Below are 16,763 nucleotides of genomic sequence, written 5' to 3'. Positions count from 1 at the left end.
GAACTTAACAGAGTGTTTTCTGCTTCTTTTAGGCAAGAGTGATGATGAAGAAAGTCTTTGCAAGTCAGCCCACGGGGCAGGGAAAGGAGCCACTGAAGACGGCAAAGACCATAAGCGCCCCAAACGTCCCAGAACCATCTTGACAACCCAACAGAGGAGAGCATTCAAGGCCTCATTTGAAGTATCCTCCAAGCCGTGCAGGAAGGTACAGGGGGGAGGAAGGGAGGAAAGGGGACTGGGCCTCACTTGTTTGTGTATCCTGCCCTCCTCTGGAGTGTCCATGGGCACACGTGGGGGTCAGGGCGGTGGGGGAGGCTGTTCAGAGAGAGTCTGTAGCCTTGAGCCCTGCTGGAGACTCCAGATCCCTGATGCTCTGGCCAGGGAGAGAATAGGATCTCCCTGTACTCTTGCGCATCTGTACCCATTTCAAGTGACTGCTGGCTCAATTCATGGAGAGCAACAGGAAGAGTAGCAGCAGGTGCCAGTTGGGGGGGTATAGACCCAGATGCTGTAACAAGGAGAGTAAAAATATAGTGGTTTGTAGAAATACATTTATTTATTTTTGGTCTAGTTTGCTCCACTTGGAGTGGTGACTTTGGGATTCATTGATGTCTTAGTTCATTCATTTTTGTTGCTGAATGGTATCCCACTGTGTGGATGCACCCCAGTTTGTCCATCCCCCTGTTGATGGGTGTTTGGGTTGTTTCCAGTTTGGGACTGTGATAGATGGGCCTGCTGGGAACCTTTGTGGCTTAATGAGGTACGAGTTTATTTCCATCTTATGTCACAGTCCAGAGATAAGCAATCCAAGCCCGGCAGGGAGCTCTGTTGTCCCTCACATGGTTCTAAGGGGCCATAAGTGCCACCATCTTTTCCAGCCACCATGGTGGAGAAAGAGGAAGGTCTGCCCCCAAGATCCTTTGTATCACTTTCCCTCATACATGGTGGCCGGAGTTTAATCCCATGACGGCACCTCCTGTAAGGGGGCGGGGAAAGGAGTCTACCTGGGTGGCCACATGCCCTGCTAAAGCTTGGGGGTTCAACTGTTAATAGGAAGAAGGAAAGAACGGGTATTGGGGACAATCAGCAGTCTCTGCCACAAACAGCTGTGCCCATTTATTAAGCACCCGCCATTTACTGATGGCCATATGCTCAGTCTTGTTACTGATACGATGCAAATAAGAAACCTTTTTAAAATTGAAACTCATGGAGGAAACACATTTTCTAAAAACTTAGCATTGTTTTTCTCTATCTGTATTAGTCGGCTTTTGCTGTCATAACAAACAAAATCTTAGTGGCTTCCAACAGACGTTGTGTTCCTTCTCCTGAACGGGGGCTTGGCTGTGACCCAGCTGGGCTCAGGTTCGGGCCTGCTCCACCCGTCTCTCTGGGGCTCCAGGCTGAAGGGGCACCGTTTCCATGAGGGTGGCAGAAGGCTGGGGGCCACGTCACCCCGGGCAAACCCACGGAAAGGCTCTCCTTGGATCGCCCGTACCATATTCACACACATCCCATGAGCCAAAGCAAGTCATGCAGCTAACCCAGTGTGAGGCTTGGGGAAGGCCACCCGTGGGAGCAGGGGAGGAGGGGACATGTTTGCTGAACTGACCGAAGTACAGTCTGCCACCACACCTGACCTCCTGCAGACCTCTCTCTCTGCCTTTGTGCTCCGTAGGCTCCAGGACAGGTGCTGGCAGGAAGTGAAGTAACCCCAAAGTAGGCTTACGTGAGGACAGATGACCACCTCCTCATCTATGCCTTATTCTCCACGTACGAGACCCCTAGCCTCTGTATGGTCTTGTGCCTGGTGCTGGTGGCCAGGCAGCCGCAGACCGCCAGCAGGGAAGAGAGGTGTAGGCACATGCCTAACACAGGGGAGAAAGCTGTGAGAACCACTACGGAGGGGCGGCCGGGAGCTGTGGGAGCCCAGGGAAGGGAGAGGTCACTTCTGTGTGGGTAATCAGGCAAGGCTTTGGGGAACAGGTGGCTTTTGAGCTGGGCCTCTGAAAAATGGATAGGGTTTCAGCAGGGGGAGGTACGCCTGGGGCACACTGCTGTTTTGGTTGGCTTAGCAGAAGGATGTGTTTTAAAGATCTGGTTTAATCATCTCACTTCTCCTAAGCCTCAGCCCAAGTGGTATGATAAAGGCGGACCACTTCCCAAGGCCTCCTGTGAGCCCTCCGCCCCCGTGTTACGCGTTCAACCCCACGTCCACCCCAGAATCTAAGCAAGGGCCGGTGTCCCTCAGCCTGGCGCTCAGAAAGGCTGAGCTTCTCACCTCTTCCCTTCCTGCCATCTTGCCCGCCCCTCACCGGGCATCTGCATGGAGGGCCGATGTTTCACCCCATCTCTTCATCATGGGGATCCCGACCGTCCTGTCTCACCGTCCTGTCTCCCGTCCTGTCTCTACGGGACCACAGTGCACGTGTGGAGCAGAGCTGACTGCTTTGCTCTGCCAGATTCCGGATGGCTCTGGTCTTGTTCTCCTTGGGTAGGGCTCACTCAGGGTAACCTCGAATATGAATATTCATGAAACACCCAAAGACATCTAGAGCTATGAGGGACAGAACCAGAAATATAGGTCAAAGAATTGAGACAGAAGAGAACAAGAGAGAGCCATTTGTTTTGCAAAGCGATTTTCGCCCTCAGTTCTCCTTAAGTACGTCAGTACATAGGCGTGGATGTGACTCTTAAAGCACGATAATAGATTTTGCTGGTGGTCAAAAACCATTTGAAGGCCTGATTTCCAGAGTCAGAGAAACCGAGAAACCCCTCTTGGAAGGCACATCTAAATTAATGATTCTTCCCTTTGTTTACCTGATGAAAGACCTCCCTTCACCAGAAGGGAAGCAATGGTCTTGTGTTTGGGATCACACTGGCCATCAGACACTAGCTGGCTCCTGTATAAGACACGGCCTGCCGGCCTCCCAGTGCGCCGCGTACGGAATGTTCTGCCCTCTCCTCTGAGATGCCAATGTTTCGCTATTTCTAATGTTCCATTTTGTCAAGGTGAGGGAGACCCTGGCCGCAGAGACAGGGCTGAGCGTCCGTGTGGTGCAGGTGTGGTTCCAGAACCAGAGAGCTAAGGTAATCGGCTTCGTACTGTCGTCTGTCTCTCGTGTGGCTCGTTTCCTGAAATAACAGCAGTCGGATTTAGTGCTTGCGGATGGGTTATCGAACCAGAACTCACTGGATAGAGTAGTTCTCCTGATTCAAAAATTCTGTTACCGACAGTCACGTCAGCCACAGCAGCCCTGCAGGAGGGGCGAGACGGGGCATTCAATGTAGTGAAATGACTGATTTTCCTAGTGGCCGTGACTGTGAACCTGGCCAGCCATCTGCCGGCATAAATGTCTGGGGCTTTTGGTAAAAGCGGATTCTTTAATTCACCTTTATCTAACCCGGCTACCAAAGTCCTTTTAAAACTGTAAAGAGAAACTTCCATAGCACATATGTGACAGGACTGAGGCGATATCCTAGCACGGAGGCATGAACGCCTTTACTCAGTGCCCCCTGTGTACACCCCAACTGTCATGCTGCCCTGTGGATCCCACCAAGGTCTGCATTGCCCCGCCATGTCTTTCATTCACTTCAGACCTTGTGCTCAGCTAGTTTCCTGTCTCTAAAACTGCATGCGGCCCATGGCCCCTATGTCTGGGGTGCTAACGTGTAGTGGGTGATAAATTCGTGTCTCATTATCTGATCATGATTGGTTAAGGCAGCCCGGTGCCGTCCTAACTGAATTCTAACAGGGCCGTTGATACCTACTCCATCCTGACAGGACTCCATGTTTCCATAGCTTTGAGAGGCCCCGTAACCTAAGGGATTCATAAAGCAGAGGAGTTTGAAGCTCTGAGAAATGTTTGCTTATTTTTGTTGGGGTCCCATGGAACCCTAACATTCCACCCAGCACAGTGTGAGCAGCATTGGGTTAAAATGTTCCTTCCGAGAAGTGTTGGTGGGAGATCAGTTCCTTACCCGGAGGCGCGGATCTCCTGGCAGGCGTCTCAGACACCAGGACCAGCAGATGGGGGGGTGGGCGGGGAGCAGCCTCCTGCCACGTCCCAGGTCACACCCTGTCAGCAGCCCCTTGCCGCGCATCTAGGCCGGGCTGCGGTCCCCACACCCCCACACTTACACCTCATCTCAGATTGTCACAACATAAGCCGTGATGTTTATCTGCTGAGAGGAAGTCCCCGTACCTGTGAAGACTGGCGGCTTGGAGCTTCCCAGCTGGCTGACTGCCCACGGCTGCAGGTGAAGAGCCCACGGCACCTGACTCGAACCTTCTAACCCTGTGCCCCTCTCCTTGTCAGATGAAGAAGCTGGCCCGGAGGCAGCAGCAGCAGCAGCAGGACCAGCAGAACACCCAGAGGCTGAGCTCGGGTAAGCGGGACCCTCCAGCCAGGCCTGCAAGGGTCCAGGCCTCGCCCACCCCCCGGCTCTTGGTGGAAGGCCACTTCTGGGCTCACTGAAGCCCTGTCCGCACCAAGGGCCGTGGCTCTTCCAGCAAGGCCTGAGGCCCCAGGGGATCTGGGAGAGGGTCAAGGGCACCGAGCTGAGGCCTGGAATGCTAGAACCTTCTCCAGAGCCCCCGGGGCTATGGCAGGACTCCCCGCAGAGCCCAGGACACACCCAGATCCTCCTCCTTCCCAGCAAATCAGTTGACAGAGGACACCACTGTGACCTACCCCTTTCCGAAACAACCTGAAACCGTAAAAATACTGCTAGTAAAACAGTAACCCCTTCCCTCGTCAGGCACGTTCATAGGTTCATAGTTCAGAGTGTTTTCATGCTGACCTGAGTCTGACACCCCACCGACTCACCAACCCTGGCACCAGGGGAGAGGAGAAGTCCTTTGTCCCCATCTCCCTGATGAGCAGACAAGGGTTCTGCAAGGCTGACCGGGGTCCTCGCTGAGTAGGGGATGAGTCAGGACCGGAGCATATGTCCCGGAACCTCGGTTCCACTAGGCCACGCTGCCCCAGCTCTCCCCTCCTGTGCTCAGCTCCACTTGCCGTTGTGGTTAACAGGCTGGTGTGAGGACTGGAAAGGGAGTGAGGAGGGACAGGTTGTGGGGCCCTTCAAGGGAGTTAAAAAAAAAATCAAACATAACTATATTATGACCATGTCATTCTGAAAAGGGTATGCCCCCAACAGCCGTCCAGCGGGATTCCCTGAGGGGTCTGCTTGTACCTCGAGTGGGAATTGTCAGCCTTTGGTATATACGTGAGTACGGATTCTGATTCCTCTAGTCTGGGTAGGCCCTGAGATTCTGCATTTTTAACCGACTCCCAGTGCTGCTGGCTTGTGGACCACACTTTGAAAAAGGCCGTGACTGTGACATTGGCTCTCAGTCCCCTAGACAGGGCTCCTTGCCCTTTGCATGATGGACCTTGCCTTGTGCTTGATACCTGGGCTCGGCTCAATCTAGAATCTGACTCCTGCAGCCCAGAGTTCTTCTGGCTTCTTATCTGGTAGGCCAAACAGTATCTTAACGGCAAGATAGATGTCCAGAGAGAGAAGTTAAACAAGGACATGGGGACTGGGGATGGTTGTCGGGGCAGGTGGGTCAGGAGACCCGAATGCTGCCCCAGCTCCAACCCGCAGAGCTGTTTGATCTGGGATCAGCCTTTCTGTCTCCTGGCGCCTCAGGCTATCTGTCCCCAGGGTGGGATAATGACGCCTACCAGCCCTGTTGCACTGGGCTCCTGGGAAGTTCAGAGAGGGTCACGGATATGGACGAGCCATGTACGTGGACTTTCATAGGACAGCACACTCAGAAGAACACATCAAGGCATTACGAGAACACAAACTCCAAGTGCTTGAGACTTTGAAGAATTTGAAGGGCAACTCCTAGGGCAGACTTAAGAAAGCGGAAGCTGGTGGAAAGTAGTCTCTGAGAGTTCATGGGCCGATGTTCAGAGAACAGCAAAATGTGGAGGCAGGAAGTAAGTCCTCTAGTCTCTGAAAATTCTCTACACAAGTGTAGCAAGTTGTCCCAAAGCACATTCACACGGTTTCATGGAGTCTTTCGATCAGCTCCATGAGGTCAGCAGGGCCGGTGTCGTGAACCCGACTTGATTGACGGGCTCCCAGTGGGGCGATGCTGGAAGGATCATTAGATCCATCACCTCCTGTGGCTGCCAAACTCATGTGTGTCATCAAACACCTTGTTTTTTTTTTTTTTTTAAAGATTTTATTTATTTATTCAACAGAGATAGAGACAGCCAGCGAGAGAGGGAACACAAGCAGGGGGAGTGGGAGAGAAAGAAGCAGGCTTATAGCGGAGGAGCCTGATGTGGGGCTCGATCCCATAACACCGGGATCACCCCCTGGGCCAAAGGCAGACGCTTAACCGCTGTGCCACCCAGGCGCCCCAAATGCCTTGGTTTTAATGATATATTTCAAGGAAGCTCTCCAAGTTCAACTCTACCTCCCCTATCCCTGTTCTCTGAGGTTGACCCGTGATGGCCCTTGGGTGGGCACAGGCTGGGAACCACTGATGTCACTTAATTCCAGACCATTTTATAAACAAGGAAACCAAGAGCCAGGAAGTTAAACGATCTCACCACAGTCCTACAACCAAGATGGCGCTCTGCGATTGTCCCCACCTAGTGTTCACACCCTTGTGTCATCCCCTTAGACACTGACTAGGGCTGACCTAGAGAGTGACTTCTGAGGCGAGGTCACAACAAAATGCTTTGCGCTCTGCTGGATTGCTGGCTCCAGGGAAGCCGGCTGCCATGTTGCTAGGAGGCTCAAGTAGGCCTGTGAGAAGTCTGTGTGGTGGGGCCACAGCGGGATGGCAGACACAGCACGTCCCACTTCAAGTCTGAGGCTCCCGGTATCACATGCACCAGTCCCTTTCACTTCTCCTTACAAAGACACAGCAAAGGCTGGTGTTGGACAGGGACACCAGGCAGTGGGGGATACGAAGTTTGGAAGATGCTCTCGACCTTCTCTCGCATGGGGTCCTGGGCTGCACACAGAGAATGATCTGCCTTCTTCTCTGTCTCCCAGCTCAGACAAATGGCAGCGGGAATGCTGGGATGGAAGGAATCATGAACCCCTACACAGCTCTGCCCACCCCCCAGCAGCTCCTGGCCATCGAGCAGAGTGTCTACAGCTCAGACCCCTTCCGACAGGGCCTCACCCCACCCCAGATGCCGGGAGACCACATGCACCCGTATGGTAAGATGGACGCCACAATCTGCTTGCGTGGGTTTCTCCTTCCCTCTCCAATGCATCCGCGCAGCTCCCAGATGCTCGCCAAAGCTGCAAGCAGAATACATGCCCAGAAAATGCGGCTAGAATCATCTAATCAGTGGCTACGGAAGAAAGACCAACACACATAGTCATTAGTGATATTTCCATTCATTCTCCTTTTCAAAGATTCTTGTTAGTTTTAAATAAGAGGTTGTGCTTTCATTGTAGACCTGTTTGCTGTGATCAGATTTCTCTCCTTTCATTTCATACCTGGTCCCATGTGCTTGTAAGCAGTCTCCGCAGTGATGTGGGCAGAGGCCTTAACCAAGCAAACTTGTACGCGAAGAATAAAAATATATAACAACATAGAAAGCACATTTTCTAATTGAACTGATATTATTTAGGGGCTCTAAATTAATTCCCAACACATAACCTGACCTGTGAAGTGAAAAGCAGCCCCCGCCCAGTCCCACCCCACCCAAACCGGGGTTGCCTTAAGTGCCGGCTGTGTGGATAGCGTAGCCTCCCCCCCTTGCCCTGCTTGCTCCTTCAGCTGATGGTCAGCAGCTGGGCTTCGGTGCTCTGATGGCCTGGGTGAGCTCTGGAGAGGAGGCTGAAGTTCAATCTCAGGGCCACAGAGAGGTCACTGAATTTTTATCCGGAGAAGTCAGTGGCCTCTGTAGTGCATCTGATCTATGTAACCTGTGATAAACTGCACTGATAGCTAAAATTACAGCTTTATTTGGCAAACCTTCAAAACAGCATCAGAGATACATGGCTCAGCTCACAGATTTTGTCAAGCAAATGCTTTTTTTGCCTTCATTAAAAATTTTTGTTGTTGTTGTTAAAGTAACCCCTGACCTCCCATGTGATGCGTACAGCCCACTGGGATTAAGATCGTCCCTCTGCTGGGACGTCGCTGACGCTCATTTGTGCAAACTGTAGATGCACGAGCGGTCACGTGTGCGGAGTCTGAAATGGTGGCACCCCTAGGTTCTTGTCACAGGGGTCCCCAAGCCTTTCCTCAGTTTGCCCTACTGTCTTCCCCGGCAAGGGTGCAGATTAGTCGCGGGTGGGCACCTAACCGTCTTTCCTTTGCAGCGCACATCGGGGGAGGCAGCAGGCACTCAGTCTGAGTTTGCTGTGTGAGGGGACCCGTGTTACCCCGGAGGTGGCACGAGCCTTGTTCACAGCACCAGTGTTGGTCTTCTTCCCGGTCCTCCTTCAAGAACCAGTTTGGGGGCCGAGTCTTCCTGGAGCCCTGCCCTTCCTCTCCAGCCAGCGGTGCTGTGTCCTCCCCACTCCCCAAACTCACCGTCTAGACATTCTGACGCTTGCTTCTGCTGCACCCTATTCGGCCCTTTGTCCTAACCTACTTTATACTGTTTTCACTGGTTGAGGTTTCCACCCGAGGCCCCTAAGGCCCTGAGAGATCTTCTGTGGACAGGGATCCTCTCCCTGCCCCTCCTCTAGGAGCTCTCCCTCCACCCGCCCTGCAGCAGGGGCTGCACAGACCCCACTGGCTGCATTCCACCGAAATCCCAGCACCGAAGGGAGTCACTTCTTCAGGACCCTCATGCCCATTTCATCTCCATTTCAGGTGCCGAGCCCCTCTTCCACGACCTGGATAGTGATGACACCTCCCTCAGTAACCTGGGTGACTGTTTCCTAGCAACCTCAGAAGCCGGGCCCCTGCAGTCCAGAGTGGGAAACCCCATCGACCACCTGTACTCCATGCAGAATTCTTACTTTACCTCTTGAGTCTTCCCCTCGAGTGCTGTGGCTGGGCTCCCACACAGAACAACCGTATTACGTGAGGGGTCGGCCGGCGTTAGGATGGGGAGGCCAGGGAAGAGGTGGGCTGGGGAGGGAGTTTTGTCGGGGATGCTGTTGTGTAACGACCTGGTGTAGCTCGGCATTTCCAAAGACTGAATACATAATGGATCGCATAGTTTCATGTTTCTGATAAGTCTTAGCTTTAGGTATGAAGATGTGTTTATCATTAAGGACAGGGACTTTTAATATAGACATTCTCATGCAAACTAGGTACCTAGAGACTCCTAACAACTTCCCACCATTTTGGGGAAGCTCTCGTCAAGAGGTGCATATGTCTGCCCATCCATATACCCATAGACAGACAGACAGACGGACAGATAGATGTGTGTGTGTGAGTATGTAACCTTCCATGCTTTATCATCGGAGTTTATTCCTAATTATAACAGACACCAAGTGTACAGCAAAAGTAACTTTATTTTCAGTGTGAACTATATTTAAGGAAATGCTTGATGCACTTAAGTTATAAAATGAGATAATTTACTTTTATAAACTTTATTTTTAGTTCGAAGAGACTTGTCGGCAGGGCAGAGCGGCTGCTCCGGCTGAGCCCAGAGCTCTGAGTGCTTGAGTGAATTCTGTTTTCAAGAGTGCCGTCGAGGTCTGGAACGCACCTCCAGGCGGCTGACCGTACTCCTTCATGGATTCTTGCTCTCTTGGGGGCTGAATCACAGGGCTCGGAGGGGACAGAAAAATCCTTGAGTGTGTTCTTAGAAAAGGTAAAGCCTAGACTCTTCAGCTTTCTTGTAAGTTCTGACGTGTAGTTGTGGGCGGCAGTAGGAAGGTCCGTTTTGCTCTTGAACTTCAGCACCTGCAGGCGTGGGATGAGGCTGACTCTATGTACCTACCTCACTGGGGGAGGCCGAGGCTTCACTCACCCCCAGGACACATGAGCAGGGCTGAAACTAATAGCTGATATTTGTTTAAAATACCAGACCAGTCACTTGGCAAAAGAGGCTATGGGGGGGGGCAGTCTGTGCCCTGAGCCCTAGGGCCACTTTGCCCACCGGGGTCCCTTCTGCAAAGCCTCGACTGGAGGGGCCAGTTCAGGGCAGCTCAGTGGGCCAGAGTCCTACCATGGAGAGGAGGCTGTCCCTGAAGAGGGCATCATGGGGTTCTAGACCAGCGGTTGGCAAACTACGGCCCGCAGGCTGTGTTTTATGGCCTGCCAGCTATGAATTTTTTTTTCATACATTTTTAGAGGGTCGTAAAAAAAAAAAAACAACAAAAAAAACAGGACTATGTGACAGAGTGTATGTGGCCCCGAAAGCCTGAAATATTTACTACCTGTGCTGTCTGGCTCTTTTCATAAAATGTTGGCTGGCCCCTGTTCTAGAAAGTCTATTTCTAAACAGCCTTCTGGAGCTCATAGAGGCAGCAAGGGATCCAGGTGGAAACCCAGGGTCGTTCTTCTGTCTCACTTTTCGGACTTGGAGCGCAGAAGAGCCAGCTGCCATTGTACACAGGGACGCTTCTGCACCCTGTTCTCCAGTTGTGGTGCTAGGACCAGCTACTTCTGTGCTAGGATGCCTTCCGAGAGAGCAGACGAGTCGAAGGGCGAAGCCAGGGGGTCAGCCTGGACTCCTCTGCGAGGGGCCAGTTCAGGCTCGGCCTTACTCCGGAGGACGTCCTGGGACTTAAGAGCCTTGTCCCCTTCACTCTCTGCAGAGCCAGAGGGAACATGTTCCCTGTGGTAGAGTCTGTGTTGTGTGATTTTTGTGCTCATGTTTATAATTTATGCAAATCACCAAGAGACCCAAACCAGTCTGGTGAGTGAAATCGTGCAGATGCTGTGTGGCCCGCAGGCTTCTGTGGTAGGGATCCGTCGGAGAATGTAGCAGATACTATGTGAGTGAAAACAAATAGAGATCCTTCCTCCACTCGTAATGGCATACCAAGATGAAATTAAAAACCTCTTACAAACGAGCTGTTGTTGATTCAGGGGCAGGGGTGGGGGCCCGGAACCAGGGGACACGGGTATTTTGTCCACAGGGGTCTGGGGATGAGCACATGGTGAAGCTTAACATGAGGGAAAAGCGACTCCAGCAAAAGAGAAAGGAGGCTTCACCTTCCTGCCAGGATGAACTGGAAGACCTCAGTCTTCACAAACATGGCTGCGGAAGGAGGCCCGGGGAACATTCCATCAGTACCACCACGTTCACTTGAGGCAGAGTGGTTTGCACTGTGTGTTGTGAGAACATTTGCTTGGAAATCAGAGCAGAGTCATGGGACAGGAGAAAGATGTCTCATGCAGGACCGAGGGGAGATGCCCGGCCAGGATGGGGGAGCTGAGCCACAGACGGGAGCTTCTCTCAGGGCTCTCAGTGGTCTCCAATATGATACATGGGTGATTGTTACAACTATGAAGAAAAGAAGTAAGGAAGCAATAGGAATGAGTGCAAGACCACGAGATACACTCCAGGTGTGGCCTCACTTTTGTGTGTCCTCTCACCACCTGCCAGACCCTGTCCCCTCACCTCTGCTCACTCACACCGTTAGAAGCTGCCTCTGCCTCTTGCCGAGGGCCTGGAAGGAGAGAGATGTGAGCTATGAAGCCAGGCTGGGTGGGGCTGCCTCACACTGCCCACTCCCAGGGCTGGTCCTGGTTCCGTCTCCAGCTTCCAGAGAGAGCCCAGGCCCAAGACCGTTCCCTGTCATGGTCTGCCCACCCAATGTCTCCTTATCCTTCAGCGTCAGCCTGTGCTCGGCCTCCTCAGGAAGCCTGCCAAGCTGGGTACGGTGCCTGCGTGGAGAACCCCGCTCATGCTACCTGCTGCAAAGAACGCCCCTGATTTTCTAATCATTCAAACACAGTAGAAGTTAGTATTTTTGCTCACGTGAAGCACCTGGGAGAGGAGTTTGGTTCAGAGGGCACCTCTCTTCCCTGCACAATGAAGGCCATGCTCATGGCTTCAAAGAGGTCGCCACCAATTGGTTGTCTTTCTTCTTTTCTCTTTACACCTTTTCTTCTCTTTTTCTCTTTTTTTCTTTTCTTTCTTCTGGCTCAAAGTGGGCGCGTACTGGTCTGAACCCCAGCCCTCCACCTCCTAACCGCATGTCCTAGCCGGGCAGGTTACTTCCCTCTGCTGAGCCTCTGACCCCTCACCCACAGCACAGCTATGGCGCTTGTCCCTATTAGTGGTGACGAGGTCAAGCGAGGTGACACAGGCGAAGCCCAGAGCCCTTCACTGGGCACATAGCGAGTGCCTGAGTGTGGCGGCTGCTGCGTCAGGGGCCCTGCCTGCTCTCGGGGGTGGGTTGTTGATGGAGGGCTAAGGCAGTGTCCCACCATATTTGAGGAAAAAGAAGAAAACACTCTGGTTCACCCTGTTCCCCCAGGGTCAACATAATCACTTCTTATGTAACTTCTTTCAACCTCAGTGTTGGTCTTAATATAGCCTGACTCTGAGGTGTGGGAGAGGTGGGTTGGTTGGTTGGTTGGTTGGTTTCTTAAAGGCATGCAGATAAAATTCCAATTCCAGGGACACGGTACGAACTCCGTCCCCTAAGAAGCAGCAGTCAGGTCATAGGCGGTTTCTCCAGCCAGCTGTTGTCACCTCAGGGCTGAGATGAGAGGGAGGCCCCAGATCCGTAAACTGAGCCTTTTCTGAATGGCAGAGTTTTGAGTTGACCTGACGTGAATCAAAAATGGGAAGAAATTGGAATTAATTTGTCAATTCCAAATCCAAAGACACATTTTTAACCATACTGCAAGTGAAATCTGAGTTCTCTCTCTCCCCCTTCTCCACCTTCCCAATGCAAATCCGTTCAGTCCAAACCGGATAGAAACAGACACAATTCAACTAGAATGAAACCCAATAATACGTTGTTTCCTTGAGTCCTTTTGTCTAGCATGTTGCAACATTGTTCCGTGGCAGGAAGGAGAGAGTTCAAAAGAAGGCCTCCTTGAGCTTACAAGCCCTGTACACATGGCTATGGTAGAGAATTGGGGGTCCCCGGCCCTCAAGTGTATGTCCTATCTGAAGTTCCCAGAATGTGGGAACTTCTTCATTTATAAAATGGGGCCCATGACACTTGCCTGTCTTACAGGTTGGTTCTTGCGTGCATCAAAGGAAACAATTAGGAAAGATCTTGGTAGGCCTCGAACTGCTGTGCAAACAGCAGGTGTCCTAGTATCTTGTCCCAGGAGGTGCACGCAGAGGGGCCGCCTGCGGAGCCTGGTGCCGTGTGCAATTCTCCTGCTTGGGTGCGTGCCCACAGCAAGGAAGGGACACCGCAGATCTGAGTGAGATCATTTCTCCTCCCCTCCTGCTTGGGTGCGTGCCCACAGCAAGGAAGGGACACCGCAGATCTGAGTGAGATCATTTCTTCCCCCCACCCCCCGGCAGCTGTGGATTGCTGCTGCCACGGCCTGATGGGCCCTTCTCCCCACCAGGGGACGATTCTGGGGGGGAAAAAAAAAGCCTAGGGTGACCCAGCCTCTAGTGGCCGGTGCATTAGGTCACCTGTCTCTACCCGTAGTCTCCCCCTGGCACCCCATGTGCTTAGGGAGGAAGGTGGAGCCCGCTCTCCACAGGAGTGCAGCTGACCAAATCGCCTCTTTTAGCACCTTGTGCGTTCATTGAATTCATTCAACAAGTATTTGCTGTGCAGTAAGAATATGGCCTATGCTGTGGGTCACAGAAATAGAAGCGAGCAGGAGGAGCTGTTGGCCCCGCTCTCATGGGGATGACAGTTGGGCGGGGGACGAGAATGAATTGAACTGGCCTTGTATTAAGAGCCACAAAGAAGATGTGGGGCTGGAAGAGTAGAATGTAGGCTGGAGTGACCTGGTGTGGAAAGTCAGAGAAGTTTCCCTGAGCAAACGATGACAGAGCTGACTTGATTCATCTCTCCTAGTGCCTTCCCTTGTCAAGTAGCAATTCCATTTCTCCTTTCTGGAAGGTTCTGTTCTAACTGCCATGGGAAGAAAGCATGTGATAAACCAGTGACGTCCAAGGTGTCCATTGATAAGGTCTAGCGAAGTTGCCTGTAGTGTCTTAGAGTGCAAAACGTCTTCAGAATCAAAGGAGGGCCACTGTCCCTCTGTCGACATACATTAATAAGCCCTGCAGTGGCCATTTGCTCTTTTCTGGCCACCCAGCATCTACTCATGATGCTCATGTTGTCACCCCGATTTCCTTTGAGGGCTTGATCTTTCTTCGTCATGCATGGACCGTACGGGACCACAGATCCAGGTGACTTGGGCTGCTGGGCCCAAGGAGCAGGGGCACATAACCAAAGCTAGGCCAACAGCCCTTTCCAGGACTTCAACCTGAGGGACTGGTACAAAGCTGGAAACTTGTTCAGGCTAGCCCACTTCTGCAGGGGCAGCTGCCAAGACGACCGCACCGCCTGCTGCCTGGCCCCAGAGCTGCCCACACCCACCTGTTGCCAAGACGGGTCTCCACGAGCCCTCTGGCTCCATGAGCAGTCTGCTCTGCTCCTCCCGCAAAGGCCCTTTGTTGCTCAAGTTAGCCTGAGTCAATTTCAGTTGCCTGAGTCCAAAAAATCCTGACAGGAGCGATATACCTACAAATTTTGTGGTGTTTCGCACCGTAGGAAGGGTGTGTGTGTTCCTCTGGATTCAATTGGATAGCTGTTACATCCTTTATTTCTTAGATGAGAAACCTGTAGCTCAGAGAAATTAAACCCACGGTTGCAGAGCTAGTTAGGGTCGGATTTGAGTTTCCAATTCTTTTCTGTTGACTCTCCGCCTTTGCTTGCTTTCCCAGCCATGACTTCTCAGTGGCCAGGTACATGGAAGTCAGGAGTACATGCAGGGACAGGGACTGGGAGAGGGACAAAGAAGTCACAATATTTTTCCTGCCCACAAGGAGCTTACGCTCTAGTTGCAAGTACAGGACATGCCTGTGAACTCCGAACGTATGCCTGTTTATGCCAGGTGTCAGGGTGCTGGCAGGCACGATGTGCTGAGGTGTTCAGAAAAAAGAGGTTATTGGGACAGATGAAGGGGGGAAGAGGCTTTACCAAGAGGATGGGGCTCGAATCGAACCTTCAAAGATGGGCTTTAAGACTATAAACATAGACCTTAGATTGTATATGTCAAATGATTTGATACAAATGTTGAGAAGAGAAGGGAGGGATTCTCAACAAAAGGACCAAAGTGGATAAAAGTACAGAAGAAAGGATGCACAGCACGTTCAAGTGTAAGTGCACGGAGACCATCCTGGATGGGCAGAGGTTTGACTAATGGCGGAACTTGAGGAATCAAACGAGATTGATGGTGAAGGTGTTGGTGAAGAGCGTGTTGCCACTAATTCACGAATGCAGATCAAAGCCTCTCCATTTCAGGGTGTAGCTGTGGCCACTGTTGTTCCCATAATTAATTCTCTCCTTAAACGAACTCTCCATTTGTTACAAGGTTACTTGGAATAAAGCCTATACCTCTCAAATTCGAGTGCAATTAAGTTTGTTCATTTAACCAAGTTCTGACTAGCAAGATAAATGGAACCGTCATATGGAATCTTCGAGGCGCCTTCCTTAAAAGATGGCTGGCATGTGCCCTTTCCCTCTTTTGTCACTTTCTTCTTCCTGGCTGTAATGCAGATGTGATGGCTGGAGCTGGAGCAACTATCTTAGGTCATGAGATGAACCCATGAGTGGAGGCAACACATGGTGAGACAACACAGTGGGAGTCTGGATTCCTGAGGACTTCTGGAGCCAAGCTGCCATATTAACCCTGAACTACCTACATCCTAATTTTATATATATATATATATATATATATATATATATATATATATATATATATATATATATATGCAGAGAGAGAGAAATAAACTTCTTTCTTTTATTAAGTTACTCTTGTTTTGGGTTTCTTTGATTTACAGCCGAATCTAATCTTGACCAATACACAAAGCCAATTCCAGTTAGGAAGAAATCTAAGCCTATTTTTTTCCCCTCATGCTGCTAAGATAAAGAGCGAAAGGCCCAGAACCTATTCTTAGGTAATGGGAGTCAACTGGGGTAAGGTGGAGAGAGGGTGGCATGACTGTCCTGTGACTTCAGAATTTATGGATAGGTAATCTGGAAAGCAGTTACTTTAAAGCTGAGTCTTCTTATCCCTTAAAGAAAAAGAAGTAAAGGTGACTTGTTTCTTTGCCCACCTCATCTCAACACACTTCTGTAAATATCCCTATATATCTTTGGGCGTCTTTAAGCAACGTGGAATTTGATGAGCTTACCCAGCCTCCGGAAGTACCCTGCAGTCTTTCCTGCGTACCCCGTGTGCAGTATACATGCACAGCAGTATACACGTGCTAAGCACGTAGTATGTATACACATGCATATGGACATTATTTACACTGTATGTGCACGTGTGCACACACGTACACACACACCCCCCTCTGAAGAGGTTTGGTAAGAAGTCACATTGCCATAGCTGGCAGGTGTAGTCTCTTCATTCGAGCTCACAGCTGTAGTTTGGAACTAAGCCTGAGTATGGTTGTATGTGTGTGTTGGGGATGCCGCAGAGGTGGGAAGCGAAGAGAATCAAGGTGCTCTTTTCACCTCCTTGGTGATACGAAGCCTGCTTCTTCCAGCCATCTGCTGCTTTTGAGGGGGAGACAGCCAAAGGCAGGAGGTTGAAGCTGGCTCCCACTCTGAAGTAAAAGAGAAAGGACATGAAGACCCCAAAGTCCCCAGGCCTACGTCTCCACCTTGAGCAGATAGGCCCAAGTGGAGAGGCAGTTCCCGGG

The 16,763-nt window shown here is 51.3% G+C and overlaps 1 protein-coding gene across 1 annotated transcript in view; it reads left to right on the top strand.

The window, feature by feature from the left end:
- LMX1A (LIM homeobox transcription factor 1 alpha) overlaps positions 1–10,950 on the top strand; it is a 153,278-nt gene extending 142,328 nt beyond the window's left edge. Inside the window, exons 5-9 of the mRNA XM_045809558.2 lie at positions 33–205; positions 3,010–3,087; positions 4,317–4,386; positions 7,024–7,194; positions 8,810–10,950. Of these exons, the coding sequence (XP_045665514.1) occupies positions 33–205; positions 3,010–3,087; positions 4,317–4,386; positions 7,024–7,194; positions 8,810–8,970 (653 nt within the window). The 3' untranslated portion in view covers positions 8,971–10,950. The remainder of the gene's footprint in view (positions 1–32; positions 206–3,009; positions 3,088–4,316; positions 4,387–7,023; positions 7,195–8,809) is intronic.
- The last annotated feature ends 5,813 nt before the right edge of the window (positions 10,951–16,763 follow it).

The sequence above is a fragment of the Ursus americanus genome, chromosome 2 (assembly GCF_024610735.1).
Source record: "Ursus americanus isolate L20-20 chromosome 2, mUrsAme1.1.p, whole genome shotgun sequence".
Taxonomy (NCBI): domain Eukaryota; kingdom Metazoa; phylum Chordata; class Mammalia; order Carnivora; family Ursidae; genus Ursus; species Ursus americanus.
Note: the sequence above shows the minus strand (reverse complement) of the source record. Positions and strands in the feature narration are given on the sequence as shown.